This window comes from Chlamydotis macqueenii, chromosome 19 (assembly GCF_036417535.1).
Source record: "Chlamydotis macqueenii isolate bChlMac1 chromosome 19, bChlMac1.mat, whole genome shotgun sequence".
In the NCBI taxonomy this organism is placed as follows: Eukaryota; Metazoa; Chordata; class Aves; order Otidiformes; family Otididae; genus Chlamydotis; species Chlamydotis macqueenii.
Window position 1 is genome coordinate 1859941 of NC_141574.1, and position 21071 is coordinate 1881011.

General features: G+C 44.2%; 1 protein-coding gene across 3 annotated transcripts; it reads left to right on the top strand.

The window, feature by feature from the left end:
• Nucleotides 1-20764, top strand: SLC13A5 (solute carrier family 13 member 5). 3 transcript variants are annotated; one of them, XM_086763357.1, is made up of 13 exons: nt 1-138; nt 5170-5274; nt 8059-8187; nt 9229-9365; nt 9805-10013; nt 11979-12150; nt 13321-13443; nt 13943-14155; nt 14919-15040; nt 15319-15437; nt 16681-16842; nt 18414-18551; nt 19304-20764. In XM_086763357.1, exons 2-13 carry the CDS (start codon nt 5170-5172, stop codon nt 19430-19432), a joined length of 1758 nt encoding a protein of 585 aa, XP_086619483.1. In that variant the 5' UTR covers nt 1-138; the 3' UTR covers nt 19433-20764. The 3 variants fall into 3 exon arrangements, with proteins under 3 accessions (XP_086619483.1, XP_086619482.1, XP_086619484.1); XM_086763356.1 differs by having other exon boundaries at nt 7-138; nt 5167-5274; XM_086763358.1 differs by lacking the exon at nt 5170-5274 and having other exon boundaries at nt 10-138.
• The last annotated feature ends 307 nt before the right edge of the window (nt 20765-21071 follow it).

A 21071-nucleotide genomic window follows, 5' to 3' on the forward strand; every position in this document is an offset into this window, starting at 1 on the left:
CAGAAAGTAATGAAATGGATTTTCTCTGAATGCCAGCAATAACTCTTTCCATTTAAAATCTGTATAAACCTTCCAGTGCTTAACATTATTATACAAGAACTCTTCTAGGCTTCTTTTTAAGTCAAGCAACACATAGAGGTAAGTTCTGAGCTGATTGTTTTTAAAATGTGATTTTCAAAAGCCTAGGTAGAAGACACTGCTTTCTCTGCTAAGTCCTAGAATGTCTCAGGGCCAGTTGTTTTCATTTTTGTTTCTCAGTGTCAAGTATGATAGGTCCTACAGTCCTGGTTTAATATAGTTCTATTAAAACTTTTGCACCTCTGAATGTTGTGTGGAGCCTGCAACATGAAATAACTTTTTTAAAGAATGTGAGGAGAGTTTTTGCCTTGAGAGGGAATAGCAGTTATCTAGGTCAAATTGACTGCTTTGAAAGAGGGAGACTGTACTTCAGTGCTTGGACTGCATGTGAATTAGAGGCAGAAGTATGTATATCTGTAATTAAATGAATCAGCTGCTACTTGTAAAGCCTCCTTGCCACAGACCATTCCTATCCAGCAATAACAGGAGTAACTGGGATGACTGAACCACCTAAACTATACTAAAATCTTTATTTTCCAATTTTTCCACCTGGACTGATCACCCTGGAGCTCCTGCCTTCCAGGAGGATTTGATTTCTAGTTTCTTTCTACTAACTCAAACAATGCAGGTCAGCCTTTAACTAGTCTTCAGCAGTGTCCCACTTCTGAGTGGAACTCCTTACAGTGGCTCACATCACTGAATCTGGTATCTGAAGTACAAAAGAGAAGACTGCAAGACTCTTTATGTGGTTTGACAATGCTGTCAAGCTCATCTATGAATTTCTGTCTTGAAAGGTGCGGCTGTTCCTGTCGCAGCTGTTACTGTTCCCAGCCATAACTGGTCCAGTCTCTTGAGCTGGCTCTGCTGCTCACTGAACACTTCATTGAACCAGTTCAGCTCACTAACTCAGCAGGAAAGTGTTCTGCTTTCTTTGTCAAGTCAAACTCCAATAAGCCCCAGAGCCATCAGCTGGGTAACGGCAAGCAAGCCAGTGCAGGTCAGTGGCAGTGAGCCATGAGGTGGGCTTGGCTCTGTCACTGCATCATACCCTTGGTTCTTGATATGCTTAAAATACCTATGTTTATTAGGGTAGAACAGCAGCAAATGAGAGCAGTGGTGCCTAGTAACCAGGGAAAAGGGATTCAGGTACAAGAGACCCAATTCAGCTCCTGGTTCCACTTCATGTCACCACCCATGCCTAAGCTTCTTTGTAACACAAAAGATTTTAGTTCCTTTGTAAACTGATTTGAAACTTACTACCAAGAAGAAACTTACTACCAAGTGCAGCATATTATTCAACATTAGGGTATCAACATTTAGCCCTAAGGCTACTACAATCTCCCGCTTCTAAATGGTGTCTGCAACCAAAAGCTAATTTTACCTGCTGTCTTTAAAGCAGTAGTTACAGACGATGAAACCAGACACCTCACATACATATTTGTAAGTACTGCTCTGGCCTCTGCTATGTTCAGAGCAGCACTGACTGGAGGAAAGGATTCTTTTTTTTCTTGGAGGCCTGCGCTTAGTGCTCAATTAGCATGAGATGAATTTCAGGCTGTGGGAGGTTTTTGTTTGAATGCTCTCTTTGAATCATCTAAAACTCCTCTTGCTGGAGGTTTTGCAAGCACGACGGGCTCTCTGCAGCTTCCTTTTGCCCAGCTGTCAGACTAGTTCTGTAAAGCAAGCAGCCAAAGCTTTGTCTGCCTTCTCCTTGGCACAGTGAAGAGGAAGCTCACGGGCGAATTATGTGAAAGAGCTGCCATTCCTGTAGCACTCTCATACCCAGCCAATGCCAAATGTGTCTGAGCTGTAAGCGTATATCAAGGGAGATGGGGAACAACTGGAAGACTTGCCAAATCGAACCTGCACCTCTGTGCTTCTCTCTATAGGTGCACGCTGCTCCCTTAGAGAGCAGTGCCCAGCCTTGGCCTGCATTATAAACTGCTCCCTTCCCCCATTTCATCCAGTCATGCTCTCCCCTTCCTGCATCTTGACTATGCATTGCACAGCTTTTCCACTTCTTTATCTGAATGTAGGCGTCTTCTCTCATGTCCTCACTCAGTATCCTTCTTTCTGCCAGTGTTGTTGCTGTTTGCAATGATATGTGAATGTGTGCATCTAACATCTGGATTCAGTCAGCTTCTCAGCCTCCTGGTTCTTACAGCAGAGCATGAATGGACACATGTAAACCTCCAATGGCTTATAAAATAGTGATGGATGTGCGGTGGCAGGATGGCTTGAGCAAGGGGCTACAAGGACAGAATTTACCTTTCAAGATTACAGGTTCAGTTCAGTGCAGGACTTTGTTCTTGCTGCTCTGCAACAGCCAGCTGCTTTGCTTGGTTTTAGCTGAATTTCTAGCAAATTTCCACAGAAACTGTAGTTGACATTAATTTGATTCTTCTCAGCAAAGTCAGCACAGACGTTTTTAATGAACAAATATTTCACGCACTCCAACAAACCAACTTGCTCTCCTTCTGAAGCGAACCTCCTCTAGAAAAGGAGCCTGCTTTTGCAAAAAAAAAAGTAAAGACATAAAAGTTGCACATTTCCATGGTCACACTTGATATTTTTCCCAGCTTTTGCTTTAGTTAAAGTGCTGGGAATTATCAGCCTTTAAATTTAGGTTTCTAAACTCAGTTTATCAGTGCTGGTCTTGACTCCTGAAAAGATTACAGTTGCTTAGTTTGGGACCTGGGTCTCAGATAAAAACATGCTCAGATAAAGGAGATGTAGACACACTTTCTTTTAAACCTGGACTTAGTGTTGTTCCTAGATCTCCCTCTCCCATTCAGCTGCTATTGACCAGGCAGCTCCACTGGAAGAAGTGGGAAGTGGGTATTTATCTCTAAGGGTCAGGTACTTACTGGTCCTGATTGACGCCTCCCTGTTTTCCTCCTTTGCGCCTTCCTTTCTGCTCTGTCATCTCTTGGGAGGCCTGCAACTTCTTCTCATCCCTGTCTCAAGTTAGCTGTTCCTAAGAACCCTGGGGAACACTGTGTTTCTTGCATCTCTCCACTTCTCCTCCCAAAGGTACGCCCTTCTCCTCCAGAGCTGCCATATGAACAGCAGCAGAAGGTACTCCAGTATCTTTCAATCTGATTTCCTGTTATTCAGATGCTTGTTCTTTTTTTTTTTGTGAATCTGTTTGTTTGTTTGTTTTGTCCATATCATAGAATGTACTTTTCATGGCACACTGAAGGCAAGTTTGCAGTAATTCTGCACAATAAGGAAATACTGATTCCCTTCTCTGTATTTGACAAAAGAGGACACTGAGGCATGGACTGGCTAACTGAATTGTCCACAGGAGTCCCTGATCCCATTCCTAGGTACAGCAAGCAAGTCTCCTTTCACAGGATTAGTCCATCTAAAGGTATCAACACATGTTCATAGCCTTTCTTTTTATTTTCTCTTTTCTGCACTGCATCTCGTTTAAACAAGAAGACAGCAAATCATATTTGCACTGGTGTATCAAAGTGAACCTTAGGACAACTCCTTTAGAGTTAACTCTTTGCATTTTCTTATTTAAAGCTTGTAGTCCTTTTTCTTTATTGACTAGGGACCATTTTTTTCATTGGAGATGGTCCACAGGAATGCAAGTTTTGGCCGATTCCCCACTTTCTGCTAGGCTTTGCACTGGTGTGAAGTTTCCTCTCTGTTGGTAAGTTACCAAGAGGGACTGCTGCTAAACTTTTGAAGATTTGGAATCTGTACAGATCCGGTTGGCTACTACTTTCCTTAGGGGACATTCACTACTTTTACAAACAGAACAGTAACATTGGAGTGTCTTGTTTTGAACTTCTGTCACTCAAGTTCCTCTGGTCAGCAGAGGACAAGTAGTGCAAGCTGCAGTCAGAGCTCCCTCGTTACTTGCTGTGGAACCTGAAATTCTTCATTTCTGTGAGTAACTGCTTGGTAAGACTGTACTCAGAGACTGCAGGATGAAATTGTCAAGATTTGATTTTTGCTGCCTTCAGTTTCAAGTGGCTGTTGACATCCCAGAAGCAGAACATAAAATATCAACAAATTATCTGTCTTCAGTCTGATTTCCAGTCCCTCCAGTTTTTCCTTTCTGCCATTCTGGTGGCGCTTGCCACCTTTTCAGTAGCGCCATCACTTCTGATTTGGATTCTGTGGCTACACAGTAGACCAAATCACTGAGATGAACAACATTAACTTTCAAGTTAACTTTTCTGGGTTATTTTTAACCCAGGTCACAGACACACAATCCCTCACAAAATAACAGGCGGTGAAACAGCCATGCATGCCTGCACAGACCTTTGTTTTGGGGAGACTCCCACTGTGGTTTTAACTCTCCATTTCCCTAAAGGAGCTCAGTCCTTCCTCACCACTGAGCAAGAGATGACCCTCCCCTGGTATCATCAGCACCCCCTGAGAGTCCAGCACCCGAGAGAAGCCCTGTGTCAGCACTTTGGTCCCTGCATAGAAGATGTGTTACGGGAATCCGTGCCTGCTGGCAACTGTCTGTAGGCACTATGAGCAGGGGGATTTTTCTTAAAATACTCTCACAGCCGGTGTGGTAGCTTGATACACAGCCATTAAGCAGCTTTCCCTGTTCGTTCAGGGGCAGCAGAAGCGCGAGCACAGAGGTGGACGTAAGGGACAGGGCAATGGGAAGCGCCCCACGCTGTGTCCCGGCACCCGCATGATGGAGCGGCCCGGCGGAGTCTGGCCGGGTCCGGAGCGGGCTGAGGAAACCCCCAGGTGTCGGACAGGGGCTGCGGGCACCGCGTCCTCCGACGCTGCTGCCGGCCGGCCGCGGGGAGGGAGGGGGGACGTCGCACGGCCGGGCGCGGGGCAGGGACAGGGGTGCGGGGCAGGCGCCAGCCCGCCGGCTCGCTCGCTGCTGGTCCCTGTCTGCACCGCTGCCCGGCGGCCCGGCCCCGCTCAGGGCGGGAGCCAGCCCGGTGTCCCGTCGGGGCGGGAGCGGCCGCCCCCCCCAAGGCGCGGGCGGGCCCGGTGTCCCATCAGGGCGCGGGCGGGTCGTGTCGCCCCCCGCCGCCCCGTACTTAAGGCGGTAGCGGCGGGCGCTGCTCCTCCTCGCGCCCTGGCCGTGTGTCCCCACAGAAGATGGCCCCGACGTGCCTGCGGCCCCTGCTGAGGTACCGGTCCTTCGCCATCCTCTTCCTCACACCGCTGCTGTTGCTGCCGCTGCCCGTCGCTGTGCCAACGCGGGTAAGTGTCTGCGGGGCCCACGCGGGGAACAGAACCCCCCAGGTCCGGCCCCTGCTGTCACACAGGAGCCCACTCCTCTGTCCTGTTCTGCTGCCCGAAAGGAGCCTGCCCCCCTACCGGCCCCGGGTCTGGGCGCTGCTGCCCAAGAGCCCGTCCCAGCCAGCCACCCACGGCCCTGTCCAGGCTTGCTGGGCACCCAGCCTGCTCGCCCGCCTCGTGCGGGGTCTTGCCCCGGAGACCCACCGGCCACCCGCCCCCCGCTCGCCGCAGCATCTCAGCCGAACCGAGCCCCGCCGGGGCGGTTCCATGGCCCGGGGTGCGCTGGGGCAGAGCCTTCCCGCCGCCTCCTCCCTGAAGAATTCCTGTGCAGCTCGCTTAGTGGCTCCGTCCCGCACCTCAGGAGCGTGTGTTGCAGGGCTCGCTCCCAAAGGATCCCCAGATACTGGTGCTAGGCAGCTGACCTTGTAGGAGCTCTGTGCCAGTCTGTTAACCCTGAGCGCCACTGCCAGGGCCTGGGGCTCCCACGGGCCCGACTCATCTTGCAAATTAGATGCAATGCTTTTTGGGCCAAAGATAAATATATGCATCACTGGCCTGCACATTTAGGATTGTGTCTCACATTATGCAGAATTGATGGCAGCGGACTGGAAGACAGGACTTCTGGGTTCTCCAGCTCATTCTGCTTCCGAGGCTTTCAGAGACTTTAAGGAGGGCTGCAGAGTGGCATTCTTCATCCGTGGTGCAGTTGGAAGCTGTGCCTTGTGTGCTATCCAGTGACAATAACAGGGTTCCAAACGCAGTATCCTCCTGTTCACATTCATCTTACCCCGGTGATGGCGATGGCACAGTTCCTCTGCTTTCAGTGGAGCCAGACCAGCACAGAATTGGAATAACCCAGTGAAGAGTTTGGTCTTTAATGTCTTGTAGTCTTCTTGGCAAAATGTGAAAGCTCAGTTTACAGTATGTTAGCTTACTAAAGCTTTAGAGTCTGTTCTGATGCTAAAAACAGTCTGTCTTTGGAGTGACCTGTGTTGCTCAGTGTATTTTACAGCACAGGAAAATGTGAAAAGTAGTATCAGCTCTGCCTTGCAGTTCAAAGTTGGTTGTCCATAGAAAAAGGAATTCCTGGCTGTTAGGCAATACTCTGATCAATACTAGGAAAGATAATGTCCCTAAAGAATAAGTATGTCTTCAGTTTTCCAGTATTTGTAGGCATATTGTGTCATTGGTCTGATCTGGGAAATTACAGTATTTCACAATGGGAGAGTAACGTTTCCGTCAGTGACTGCTTTTTCAACTCTCATTGAGAAGGCAGGTCACTGTGTTTCCTATCAGCTGTCCAGAGACACCAAAGGAACATTCTGTGACTGTTCCCATAAATCACAGATAGATCTAGGTATCAATACAGATATATATTTAATTCCAGGTCTTTGGTTGTTTGAATCTGCTGTGGTAGTTGGAGTTCCTTTAATAAGCATGGTTATATTTTTGAACTTCACATAAATTATTTACTCTCCAACCTACAAAACCAGTGTTGCTTCTGTATTGTGAATTTTATTCACTTAGGGTTGTTTATCTGTCTTTCACACTGGCAACAGATTAACCAGTTGCCAGTCAGTTCTAGCACTTAGTTACTGTGGTACAGCATGAATCGTATCATGTGCTCACCTCATATTTATTAAGGGAAGAGACTTAAATAGGATCTGTCTGATATCTTTTAATCTCTGAAGAAATATTTTGTTTTAAAACTTGTGCTGTAATTAATCTCCTGGAAACCTGAAGAAAAAAAAAAAGAATCAAATTACTTACAAAGGCTGTTTTCTGGTTCTTAAGTTCTCAACAAAATGAAGGAAAACACACTCCTATTTATAAATATCACCTTATGGCAATTTTTAAATGTCGCCCTAACACCATTTATTTTTGCAATAAAGTCCCATTTGTTGTATTAGAATAAAATCCTATAAACACATGCTCTAAATATGAGCAAATTCTGAACTGCAGAACACTGACGTAAGCTTTAAAACACTGTTTACTGTTGGTGGATGAATGTTTGCTTCTCCAATTCTGAAAGTACAAGCCAAGGAAGGCTAGGTTACAGAAATGCCGGATCAACAGTGTAAAAAGACATGTTACAACATCTCTAAGCTAGGGAATCCCTTTAGTAGGCAAGCACAGTAGGATACGGGAAAGTAATTAAATATCTGTAGTGTGCTTAGTCACCAAACAAAAAAAGTAAGAGTTTTACTTTAAGAGTTACTTTAAAAAGTTAAGAACTTTTAAAATTTTCAGTGATATAGTTTCTGGGCTCAGGTGTGTTGCTGGACTCACCTTGAAGACTTCTGAATTTCAGATGAGCAAATCATCCATACTGGGAAATTTGCCCATCCATTTAAAAATAATTAACTCAAAATAGAAATGCCCAAATCTGCATACACTATTAAAAATTCTTGGCTCCTAGGTGTTAAACCTGCTTACCTCAACTGCCAAGAGGTGATTGCACACTGTGTACTTACCTAGTTGTGGAAGGTTTGTTTTTCTCACACCCTGCATTTTGTGTGGGTGCATTAGAGCAAACACTATGGTCAAAAAGATTTTTTTATGCAAGAGACTTCAGAACAAGGTTTAAAAGTACAAGTTTAAATCCTCATGTCTGCTACCTATTTCACCATAACTTGTTAAGCTACAGACAATGGAGTGTTTGGGCCCCTTGTAAGAGCTACCAGTGTGTTTCTTATCTTTAAGAACAGTTTTCTATGCTTAAATGTGTCTTCCATTATGTTGCAGGAGGCCAAATGTGCATATATCATCATCATCATGGCTGTGTACTGGTGTACTGAAGTGATCCCACTGGCCGTTACCTCCCTGATGCCTGTGGTATTTTTCCCTCTGCTTGGAGTTCAGAGCTCTAAATCAGTAAGGAACTTGTTCGATCCAGATCTGATACAGAGATACCCATTAGTCTGATCCCCCATCAATATTTAGCAAACCAGTCTGATAGGAAAGTGCTCCAGCTCTGTGGTGCTGTTTTTGAACATGCTGAGCAGTGTTCAGTTTTCCTGTATGGGAAGATGCTGAACTAAACGCACATTTGCCCAGAGAGGTAGTGGATGCCCCAACCCTGGAAACATTCAAGGCCAGGTTGGACAGGGCTCTGAGCAACCTGATCTGGTTGGAGATGTCCCTGCTCCTTGCAGGGGATTGGACTGGGTGGCCTTTAAAGGTCCCTTCCAACCCAAACCAGTCTATGATTCTATGATTGGCCCAAAATGTTAAGGTGTGGGGCTTGAGGTGGTCGAGGGGAAGGTCCGTTTCTGGGCATGGATCCTGCTGGAGGGCATACTACTAGTGCCAGCAGCTTGTGTGTTCATAACCCATCCCATGAGAGAGCAGTGCTGACATATCCTCTGGGACATTTCAAAATGCATGGGACGAACATCTTCTGACAGGGCAGACAGCAGGATGCCAGCAAGTACACTGTGTCCCCTCCAAAGCTCATTCTGTCTGCTTGTGCTAGTGCATGAGTCCAAGGGAGAGAGGCTGTATTTAGGTACCGTAGCCCAGGTTCACTACTGGCCAACAAGCTGGTAAGGGCAGGTGTGGTTGCTAAAGGTGCTGAGAAATCCTTTTTGGAGCTCAGCATTTCTAGTACCTGCACAAGCCCCTAACAATGTGTTAGGAAACTGCTGTAATTTTGTACTTTATTAACTCCTGATGATCCAAAAAGAAGGTTCATAGTGCACAAAGAGCCCCTACACTACCCTGTTCAGCGCTTAAATAGAAGATCAAGGGTTCAGGAAACCAGGGGTAGCTCTGAGGCTGCAACTGTTTGTTCTGTCAGTGTTGGGATGGGGCCTGGCACAGTAAATGGCTTTGAGAGGGTGGCAGGCAACAGGTACTAGTGAAGCTAGCAAGAGGCAACATTTAGGCCCCTGTCCTACCTTTTCTGTCTTTCAGGTGTGCTTGCAGTACCTAAATGACACAAACATGCTCTTCGTTGGAGGGCTGATTGTTGCAATTTCTGTGGAACAGTGGAATCTTCACAAAAGGATTGCGCTGAGGGTCCTGCTGATCCTTGGGGTGAAACCTGCACTGTACGTGTATTATATAACTGCTTCCTTGCCTGTGTCAATTTAGCAGAAGCCTAGGGATGGTGTTTAACAGTCAGCAGAGAAGGGAACCTTCAAGAACCTCTTTAGCTGCACTTGTACAGAGTTTCCAGTGGTGAAGCCTGGCAGCAGGAACAGTTTATTTGTCCTTTAGCCAAAACTGGCTAAATTCTAGATGCTTGCCACTGGGGACAAAAGGATGACAGACTCAGTCATGCGCAGACTAAGGAGCTAAATGGCTTTCTGGAATTCCTTCAGTGAAGGTGGCAGAGCTGTTCTAGAAGGGAATCTGGCCCTGCTTTGTATTACTGGATGCTACACACACCCTTGTCTGGGCTCCGCTGTCTAAGTTACAGGGACTACAAAGCCTAGCAGCATCTGTTTTCTTTCCTCCTTTCTCCTCTGCCTGTTTCTCTCTTTTCAGCCTCATGCTGGGGTTTATGGTAGTCACTGCCTTCCTGTCCATGTGGATAAGTAACACAGCCACCACTGCTATGATGGTTCCCATTGTCCAGGCTGTCCTGGATCAAATGGACAACACAGAGTATGATGTGACCATGATGGAACAAGCAGCCGGGCAAACAAATATTGAGCTGGAGGAAAAGAATGCATCAGATCCCACTTCAGTGCATGGTAAGGGCCTACTCAGCAGTGAGTTGATTCTCCTGAACTTGCTACACTCAGAGCTCCCTGACCTAGAAGGAGTGCTCCATACCTTTTCCAAGGAAAGAGGATGGCAATCTGACTGAAAATCCCTAAATGCATGACATTTAGGTTTTATGAAATGGCTTCCAATTTTGGTGGCTACTGTTTCTTTATGCTTAGTGCTAAATCCCATGCAGACTGTTGTGTTCTTTCCTTCAAGCTGGGTTTATGGTCCCATAGTTTCCCTATGGGGGTAAACGGCCTGCTCAGGGAAGTGAAAAGTATATTCTGTGGGAAATAATGTCCAACCTCCTAGCATCCCACTTTCTAAATCTTGTGATTACCAGTGGGGATTCAGCTTCTAAATCATCTAGGAACATTTGAAAAATTTAGTGCAAACACACCTATTTTGGTTCTGGGGTAATCAATATTTCTTTATTGACCAGATTGTATGTGGAAGTAGGGAGAAAACAGAGAAATACTTTAAAAGCTACATGGAAAAGAGGAGCTGGTGTCATTTGACTCACAGTATAGACGAATTAGTCTTTGGAACACTTTAAAGTGTGATCTTACCCTGATACTTGACTCCATGAGGTCCTTCTGTCAATGCTGTGGTTCTGCAGTAGGTTGTGCTTGACTTGAACCATGTGCACAAACTCAGTCCCTCTGATTTCACTGCTCTGCTGTGCTGTTATGGAGAGCTATACTATTAAATGCCACTAAAGATCAGATCTGTGGTGCCTTTCTCTTTCAGAGGAGGAAGGATTGTCTTGGGGATTTTCATGGAGATCTAATTTCACTGAATTAGCAAGCTGATCTGCCATGATTCTGTGTGTGACTGTGTGCAAGAACAAGTGCAAATGTTGGTAGTGCATACTGTCCCCCACACTTCAAGTCTTCTGCCTGGGACACATGCTCATTTTCTTGCTTACATGTCTATGGAAGACGTAGTGTAGAAGAAGCGTGTTTATGTGTGCCAGACATTTCTCTGTTACAAGATTGGCTCCTAACTGCCATATTTGTTGGGACCTTAGAGGCATAGTTTAGATACAGCTGTGGTCTCTGCTTTTTGGTTGCTTCATTTCTTACCTCACTTGTGAAGCGAGAACACAGTATGATTGTGCAAAGCGCAGACACTGTGTTTATGTAAGATGTGCAAGCCCACAAGAATGCCTCTTGGTCACAGAGTGCTCTGTAGGGTGGCTCATTTCTAGCTTCCAAACGATTGTATTAAAGATAGGTTTTCATGTTTGCAAATGCTCTTTTTAATGTTGATTCTTAACTCCCCAAAACAGACTTCTGCTCTAAGACCAGTAATAATTTTGCTGGTTTTCTGTCCACTTAGAAGGCTCTGCTTGGCTTTGCTGACTAATCTGTCTTAATGTGTAGTGAAGGTAATAAATGTGTGCAAAAAACAGCCTTTGGTATTAGCGAGTTGGTTGCAATTGCTGTAAATTCATTCTCCTGCTCCTTTAGTCCAGTCAGACTTCAAGATTAGACTGTTAACCTCAGAGAACAATGACACAGCAGCAAAATTTCACACTTGATGTAAACCAACATAATGTATTCATCTTAGCATTTACTCCAGGCAAGAATTTGGTTTTGGGATTTTTCTGCCCATATTCACAGCTGTTAAAGCTAATTGGGTTCTCACTGTGGTATTGAAACGGTGGCTGGTGGTAAGCCTCTGCGTGAAACAGGAACTTACTGCAGAGAAACTGTAGCACCAATATGGACAACAGCATCCTTGGATCATATAGACGCAGACTGTCAAATCTGTCTTCAGCTCCTCAAGAACATGAGTCTAAAGTATTTAGGAATCTATCTGTCTGGGTTTTCTTTTAATTAAAATAAATGGCATACACAAACTGGAAACACTGAGCCTTCAGACCTTGCCCTGAACTCTCTGCCTCTCTAATTTCACCTGAGGCAAGTAATGTTCTTTGTATCTAGTCATAAGCAATGGACAAGTCCTTGATGACCCCAGATCTTCTGAGGAAAAGAAAATGAGGAAACGTATATGTAAGGGAATGACACTGTGTGTGTGTTATGCTGCCAGCATTGGAGGAACTGCAACACTCACTGGAACAGGACCAAACATGGTGTTGAAAGGCCAGATGAATCAGTAAGTCGTTCTTGCTATTTCTTTCACTTATACTATCTTACTGTTTCTGTGAGCTGACTTAGATGACAGTTTTGGTTGCAAACTATAAGCAATAACCAGCTGATGAACTGAGAGTGAGGAATGTGTATGAAGTGATTGGCCTCATTTTTCTACTTCAGCCTTTTTTTCGGCAGCTATGTGCTGGTATTATAGGTCTCCTGAGAAATCTGGAAATACTTGCTGGTAATCGACAGACAGATGATTGATGAGGAGTTACTCGTTCTTCTGTCTCCTCTTTTTCAACTGAAATGCAGCACATCAGCAGAGGAACTGCAGCGAAGAGCATCAGGAGAATGTATGATTAACTCTTCTCATAAGCACACCAAAAAGAGCTAAGTCTAACAGCTTAGACTCTCTCCTATGTTATTGCTCCATGCTGTGGCTGTGGAAACTGTACAGGTACTGTTATAAAGGAAAGGAGTTATCCACAAAATACTCTCTTTGCTAAACTGAGTTTGGGAATTGATTTAAATGCTACATCATCTATAGTGGAAATTTTGCAAACTCCACAACAGTCTCTCAACATTGCTTCCTTCTGTTGGGAGTACTTCAGCCTCAGCTGCCACATTACCTGTTCGTTATAAGACCCAGCTGGAAATTTGCTATTGATATTTTTCCTTGTCATTATCGGTGGACACCAGGAAGAACAAAAATTGCCATTCTTAAAACACTGACTTAATCTTATTAAGCCAACTAGCAACCTTGTCTTTTATTGAAGTGAGCAGAAGTGCAGCTATTAATTTCAGCAAAGACAATTCTTGCTCTCTTATTAGAATGAATGAAGAGGAAGAAAGACTATCCTGTCTTGGGATAAATGAGCAGGCGTGTTGGAAGTGAGAGGTACCTAGAATGTGTAAGAGATCTTTCAGCAGCGCTTGTCTTACTGAGACCTAAAATACCAGCATGAGCTCCTATATGCATTGAAGTAAAATACAGGGAAAACTGAGGATCATTTAAGTTCTGTTCTGAAATCCAAGCTGCCTTCCTATTGACTTCAGTTAGGCTATGGATGTTGCCTATAATTACTTGTAATGGTTGTCCTAGATTGAAATGTATTGTGCATATTAAAAGGAGAGTAGATTACGAAATGTGTGGAAATTCATACAGAAAGCATTTTACTTTTCTTTTCAGATTATACCCCAACAATAATGATATTGTGAATTTTGCTTCCTGGTTTGGGTTTGCGTTCCCAAACATGATTCTGATGTTGGTACTAGCTTGGCTTTGGCTACAATGCTCCTTCATGGGACTCAAGTGAGTATTTAACTACATGAGGCTGTGCAAACCCCTCAGCTAATGCAGATCAGCTTACTGAGAAATCTGGATAAAACAAATGCACTGACAAAATATTAATTTTGTAGCAGAGAGCAGTTCCATTTCACAGCATCTTTTGAGGTCTAGAAACATTTTGTGTTCATGGGAATTGCACTGAGCCAAAAGCTTTACACATTCTTAATGTTCAGACAGAATTGTATTTTTATTTTTCAATTTCACATTTGAGAATTTCAGCCCTAGGAGAGCTAGCATATCTGGTTTGCTACCCTTTCTTCAAAACTCAGTTTTTCATCCCAGGTTGCTCCCCATTCTTCTGTGAGAACTGGCATGTCTCCATTAAATACTGACAGTGTTGTCATTTCTTTGTTCCTGGCCTCCGCTGTAGTCTGTGTCTGTCCCATGTTTCAGAGTGGCAAGCATGTTAAATCCCTCTAGTATGTTAATACTTACAGTATTTTCTTCTCCCTTTTTCTTAAAGCTTTAAAAAAAGCTGGGGCTGTGGGACAGAGAGAACTGCTAAAGAAAAAGCTGCATACAACGTGCTGAAGGCAGAAATGAAGAAATTAGGCCCTATCTCTTATGCTGAATTCAATGTCCTCCTTATGTTTGCTTTGCTGGTTCTCTTGTGGTTTTCCAGACACCCAGGCTTTGTAAAAGGCTGGGCCACCAGGCTCTTCCCAGAAGGAGAAAAGTAAGTTTTTAGGGTGGTTTTTTTTTGTTAATTGTTGATTCCCTTGTTAATTAGGGATTGATTGCTAATTGATTGTTAATCAGATTCCCTTGCTCTTAAATTCCATTTTGCATGGGGAGCCATTCATTCCAACCTTATCTGACTTCGGTGTTTGCTGGGCTTGGTCCTGTCACTTGTGGATGAGATCACCAGTTGATCTGTTTTTTGTCAGTTTGTACTGCAACAAAGGCTGGAGAATGGGACGTGGAGAAAGCTGAACCTCCTAAAGGAAGAGAAAATCTGTAATGCTGGTCTCAGTCACACTGATGTATACATTAGTATTTTGTTTGTGTGAGCTCTAAACAATAGCTTAGAACTCACTGGGAAATTGACTCGCTGCTCTGAATGGCTTCTTCGCATAATGTCTGTGGCATATGAAGAACATGAAGCGCACAATGGGACAATCATTCAGGCCATTTTTAACACATCTTTCTTTGAGATACAACTGTTGCATCTTGGCTTCACCCCAGAGAAGGAACACTGCTCCAGGAGCCATTGTCATCTGTGACTCTGGTTCTTAATGTGCATTTTAGCCAGTTTCTTTTGTTGCTGTGTTTGTGTTGTGGCAGATCTGAGAGACCTCAGTCATGAACTAATGATCAATTTTACTAATGTTCAGGCCCCAAACAGGGCAACAAAGAGCAGTTACTGCAATGCTGGAAGGCAGCCATCTTCTAGGAGACAGATGTCTATTTTCTAAGCTACATTATCTTTTCTTCTTCAGGTATATCACTGATTCTGCTCCTGCTGTGTTAATTGCCCTGCTACTGTTTATCCTTCCTGCTAATAAACCCAAATTCATAGGCTGGAATCCAAGCATGTCTGACTCCGAGCAGACTGAAGAAGGTATTTAAAAGAGGAATTGTAACATTGTGAAACAGTTAGCCAGCTCCAGCTAACCTGGCAGAAACACATACTGGATTTGCATGCAGTTTGTCAGGGTAGCTCACCTCCCTCACATCTCCGGCAGGGCTGGGGCATGGTCCCTGCTCCTGCGTATAACCCTTACCCTGTGCCGGTAATATGCATCTGCCTGTTGAGTCTTTCCCTAGTATCTTATAGAACAGGAAACAAAATGTCTTTGCTCTCCTAAAACATGTTCTGCTTTTCATTTCTCACTTCAGATATAAAAAAGCCATTTTTATCAGCCCCGCTGCTAGACTGGAATGTGGTTCAGAGGAAGATGCCCTGGAGCGTTGTGCTGCTGCTGGGAGGAGGTTTTGCTTTGGCTGATGCAAGCGCAGTATGTCCTGACATCTGTTTTTCTTTGACTCAAAGGCGAACTTCCCTGGTTTGTTATCTGGTCCTGTATTACTGGGCATGCACCCAAAGCCAAACCCAGTAGAGACGTTCATATCTGGAGGTGGATCCAAATTAGCAAAAATTGGGAGGAGAGGTGTATACCTCTTTTTCAGGAATTTGTGTGCGCTGACCAAATTTCTTGAAATTATCTTACCTCTTGGAGGCTGCCAAGTAGTTTGGGATCTTCACTGGCTGGACAGACCAGAAAAGCAACCCTTCTTCTTTCTTTTATCATCCTGATACCAGCCCCGGCTAGAAAATTAAACCTAAAGTTAATACTTATAAGATTTTCAGAACCATTTGAGGTTTGTTTAAAGGATATATATCTTCAGATTTAAACCAAACCACTACTGAAGTGGTCAGGAAGAAAATCATTGTGGTAGATATCTTCCAACATTGTGTACAGTAGGGTTTCTTGAACTTCTAGTCAGTGGCTGTTGCCAAGCAATATGCTGCATTCCGTAAGCCCATGGTTCAATCCTATGTTTATAAATTCATAGAAAATGCAGCTGAATTCCCAAAACAGGAAAGGATCTTGAGGTGAACTGTGTTGTTTCCTTCATCACTGCTAAGATGCATCTAAATCACAACAAGGCTTAGCTATCAACAGTGCCATGCTTTGTAGAAATTCATATTCAGATCTAAGTTTTGTGGCTAAACCATGGGGCAAATTAAAGCTCTAGGGCCTTACGTTCATCTGCATACATCATACATATGTTATTAAAGCTGCAGAGCATTAGAAACCATCAGGTCAAAGGTTTTCTAAAGTGTTTGAGTCAATCACGCCTATGTTCCTACAGTAGAGCATTCATACAGCATCAGTATATTCAGAAACCTTAGAAAAATATGCCAGGAAACTTCTGAGTGATGTATTAGGTATTTGCAATAGTCTCAGCAGTAATTGTTTCTGTTTGGCAAAAAAACCCCATAATTTTGTAACCAAAGTGTGAGCAAGTATTTGGGTTCCAGAAAAATCAGGAAGGTTAGACTCAGTATTACGTCTAATTGGCAAGGAATTTCTTTTAGTGTTTGGGACAAGTCATTGTATTTTCCCAGATGGTGTTTATACAGTTCAGGAGTCATTTAGCACTATTTGGTAGGAATGTTACGTATAACATACATGTAGCTGTTCATGAGCTAGGGGTTCTAAGCCTCACTGAAAACACTTTTTTTTTTCTTATCAGAACTCTGGGCTCTCAGCTTGGCTGGGTCATCAAATGACTCCACTAGGATCTATCCCCCCGTGGGCAATTGCAACAGTGCTTTCCCTTATTATAGCTGTCTTCACCGAATGCACCAGTAACGTTGCCACAGCCACCCTCTTCCTACCTGTCTTTTCATCCATGGTAAGATTACTTCCATCCTGTTATCCTGTCAACTGGGAGATCAGGGTTAAACTGACAGTCTGTAGCGGCAAAGCAATATTGTATTTATTGTCTTGAATGTTGCTCCAGCGTTAATCTGGAAGGCAACAATGAAACACTCCATCTGAGAGTACACCGTAATGGATAGTAATTTTAGCTGGTGCTCACTGCTGTGTTTATAGCATCATATGTAGACAGAAAGCGGGAATGCAGACTTTCTCCAGTCTGCCCTACCTGTATACCTGAAGCTTGGGAACCAGCTTCTTGGGGGAAGCTAATTCAGGATGCCTATCCCACCCTCACTGAAAAAGGAAGCCAGTTCAAGCCCTCTGTAAGGTGTGTCCCTTGGCCCTGGAGAGAGTGAAGTGAGGGTAACTTTTTTAATGCAGATCAACAAATACCAGTTACTTCTAGTCACTTTGTATTTGAACCACCAACTCAGAACTGGAAAAACACACGCGCAAAAAAACCCAAACCAAAACAAAATCCAGCACTTTCTATTCATCCCTTTGAATGGTTTCTTCATCTTCATGGTTTTATGCTAGAACACAGAAAGTGGTAGGCCTGATTATTAGAAATGTGTCATTTTCCATAGGATGCCAGAACAATTTTAAAACTTAAAGAGGAAAACCTGCAAAATTTTGCCACCTTTGTGGGGTAACGTTAGCAGGGCTGCATGTATGCAGGTGGGGCAGTCTGCAGTGGTTCGCGCGCTAGGCGTGGATAGGTCCGTGGGCGCAGGGGGCAGGTGCGTCCATGTACGTGGTGGGCACGGATAAGTCCATGGCTGCAGGGGTAGGTGCGTGGCGGGCATAGATGGGTCCATGGGCACAGGGGGGCGGGTGCGTTCCCGTGTGTAGCGGGTGTACGGGTATTTAACCCTGTGTTGCGCAGCATTAAATTGAAGGCTTGGCTTGACGGTATCCGTGTGATGCCCTGCTTTCCCCAGAGCGGGGCTCCGGTGCGTGCGGGGTAGGTTAGCTGACAAGAGAGCTGCCAACCTTTTCTGAGCAGAATTGAAATTGTAGCATAAAGGAAAAAATAGGTTACTTTGTTCTTTAATTGGCCAAGTACAACCGCTTTATTCTAGAGCATTTCATCAAAGTAAAATTATCCCAGTCGAGGTGCTGAGCTATTAGTGACTTAAATTGGCACTTAAGTTCTGAGTCTCACAGAGTTTATGTAACATCTAAGAGTGTTCCTCCGCATGCCTACTAATTATAATCCCATCCCTATGCTACCCTGGCAAAAGTAGAGTCCAAGGTCAAAGAAAAGATCTTTGGATAAATTTGACCGGAACTCCAAATTATACCACAGAGCAAAACAAACAACAAGAAAGAATCAAGTATTGGTTTTAAGTATTGTGGGACAGGAAATGAGAGCAAAGTTATCTTTAAGCACTTGTGGATTTCAGAATAAAATGTATGTAAATTTTCTGGTGATATAATACCAGGAAATGAAATGAGCCTGCGTGTCTTCATGGTCTGGAAAATGTTCTTTATGCTTTTCTTTTGGAACACCTCCAGTGTGATACTCCTTCCATTTCATTGCAGGCTGCATCTGTCAAGATCCATCCTTTGTATGTTATGCTGCCTGGCACTCTCAGTGCTTCCTTTGCCTTCATGCTACCTGTGGCCACACCGCCAAATGCAATAGTGTTTTCCTATGGCCACATCCGTGTTTTGGATATGGTAAGATGATAATTGCCTGGTCTCTTATCTGAAGCTCTCCATTGCCTTTGTCCTGAATTATGATGAGAGTTTGATTTTCTTACTGAGTATTTCCAAAGTACCAAGAAGCTCTTATGGGCTATAACTCCCACCCTGTGCTCCTCTCTTACACAGTGTTAATATTGCAATAAATATTTGCATCTCTGGCATTACAGTACCTCTCTCCCAGGCTTTGGCAGACATACATCCCAACCCAGTTGACATTAAAAACTCACAAGTCATAAGATTCTTAAACATTGAAGGGTTAAAATGCAGTCAGTGCTTTCCATGCTTCTGGGGCTTTGGTGAGTGTAGCTGAAGCCTTGCTTCCACTGGAGCTGAAAGCAGAAGGTAACACTCAGTTGCCCTAGGCTCTGGGCCTCTGATGGCTGCCCGACCACACCGTGCCAGGTTCTGTGCCAAACACCCAAGCATTATTGGTTTTCTAACTGGAGACTTGAAGGGGGCAGAAGCTGTTCTTTAACTGATAAGAGCAACTGTTGTACATGTCTTGAAGCTCCTAGACAAGTTATATAGCAAAGTGTTCAAAGGCTTTGCACAGTGTGTTCCCTGGTATTTCCACCTAAGCAAGAACATAGGGCAGTGGGTACAATGGCTATTTCTGTGATTTATTTGACCATGTGTCTTTCTTGTGTACGTACAAATAGGCCTTGCTGCAATATGCTGTGCTGGTGTTTGGTTAATGCTGTTGATTTGGACTTTTGCCCTCACAGGTTAGATCTGGAATAGTGATGAACATCATTGGAGTCTTCTGTGTCACACTGGCCATCAACACATGGGGAAGACCTATATTTGAGCTGGACACATTCCCAACCTGGGCAAACAGCACAACTAACCAGTGAGCAATGAAGAATTAGTTTTTTAAACAAGGAAAGGACTCTTAATATTACTCCCTGTTGTCCAAAGCCCTGTATAGAGTCTCATCACTACTTCAGATCGAGTGTCAGGTGTTTGCTGTCTTCTGGGAGTCAGCTCAAGTATCCATCCCTGGAAACATTCAAGGCCAGGTTTGATGAGGCTCTGAGCAACCTGATTTGGTTGAAGATGTCCCTGCTTCTTGCAGGGGGATTGGACTGGATGGGCTTTAAAGATCCCTTCCAACCCAAACCATTCTATGATTCTAAGTATGAATCAACTCAAATTTATTCCGATCGTGCTGGAGCTAAAAGTGCTGTTTAATTATATAACCCTAAGTATCATGTGTCTGGATCATAAGTATGATCAAGTGATGCATTGTACCTCCAGTCAAGGTCAAGATTTAGAATTTATTGAACTCTAAATAAAGAGAGGACAGGCTGTTGTATCAAATGGTTTGAACTATGATATCACTGGTATGTACTTGTAAATCATTAGCATTGAACACTGCACTCAGGCAGAGGCTGAAAAAATTCATTAACTATTACTTATATCCACAAGTCAGCAGTGGTACAGAGAAATCCCTGTTGTCACTTGTCTAGTGAAAGAAGAGGTACGTTATGTTATGTTATGTTATGTTATGTTATGTTATGTTATGTTATGTTATGTTATGTTATGTTATGTTATGTTATGTTATGTTATATTTTAGTCAGGCCTCAGCCATGGGGTGAAATCCTTCCAGGTCAACATCCAACACATTTTCCATTACCTTGTTTTCACCCCCAGATCTCACTGCATTTAGATACCCTTATTGAGGGTTGAGACAACATAATTCTGTGCTGGTCATGATTCAGCTGACGTCTTGGGCAATGATGAGTACGGCTGGTTTTGTGTTTCTTGCGCTGTGGCACTGTCAGGGCCAGGAGCCTTTTCCTCTCTTGGCCACAGGACGTGGTTCCACATGACAACCAGTGTTTTGTTAGTGCCAGCCTGGAAACGACCAGTGGCCTACAGGACTTCATATCTATTGTGAAAACTCCTGGATTAGCCCCTGATATGCCTTATTCATTAACTCTGGAATTTTGGAGTGGAGACAAGGTATGAGAAAGGCTCTAACTGAAGGCCTTGTAAAAATTTAGGGGCCCAGATATTAGGACTTGTGCTGGCTGACAGCAGTGGGAGTTGTCTTGTGTACTTTGGAGTTCAGAGCCTGTGAGAAGTGTTTTGTAGCACCTGTTTATGTCATTTCTAAAGCAAAAGTAGCCTACAGAAAGACTGGTGCTGGACTAGGTGTATTTTGTCAGCGGTACGTGGGTGCTTTTCCCTCAGCCTAGGAGATGAAGTTGGGTGGGAGGTCAGGCAGTGTGTTACAGTGGAGAGATCTGTGAGCATGACCTGAGTTCTGCTCCCAGATGTGCTGTGCAGGTCAGTTCACCTGTTTTTGCCTCAGTTTCCCCTCCTGAAGAAGATGTCATGGTACCTATCTACCTCACAAGGGTGTTGTGAGGACATAAGGGTCAAATTCTGCACCCATGGTGATTCCCCACCTCATGATAAGGGGTGCAAGGTAGAAGTTACAGAATCAAATCGTTCTGGCCAGAAGATCTGACCTCTAGTATAGTAGTG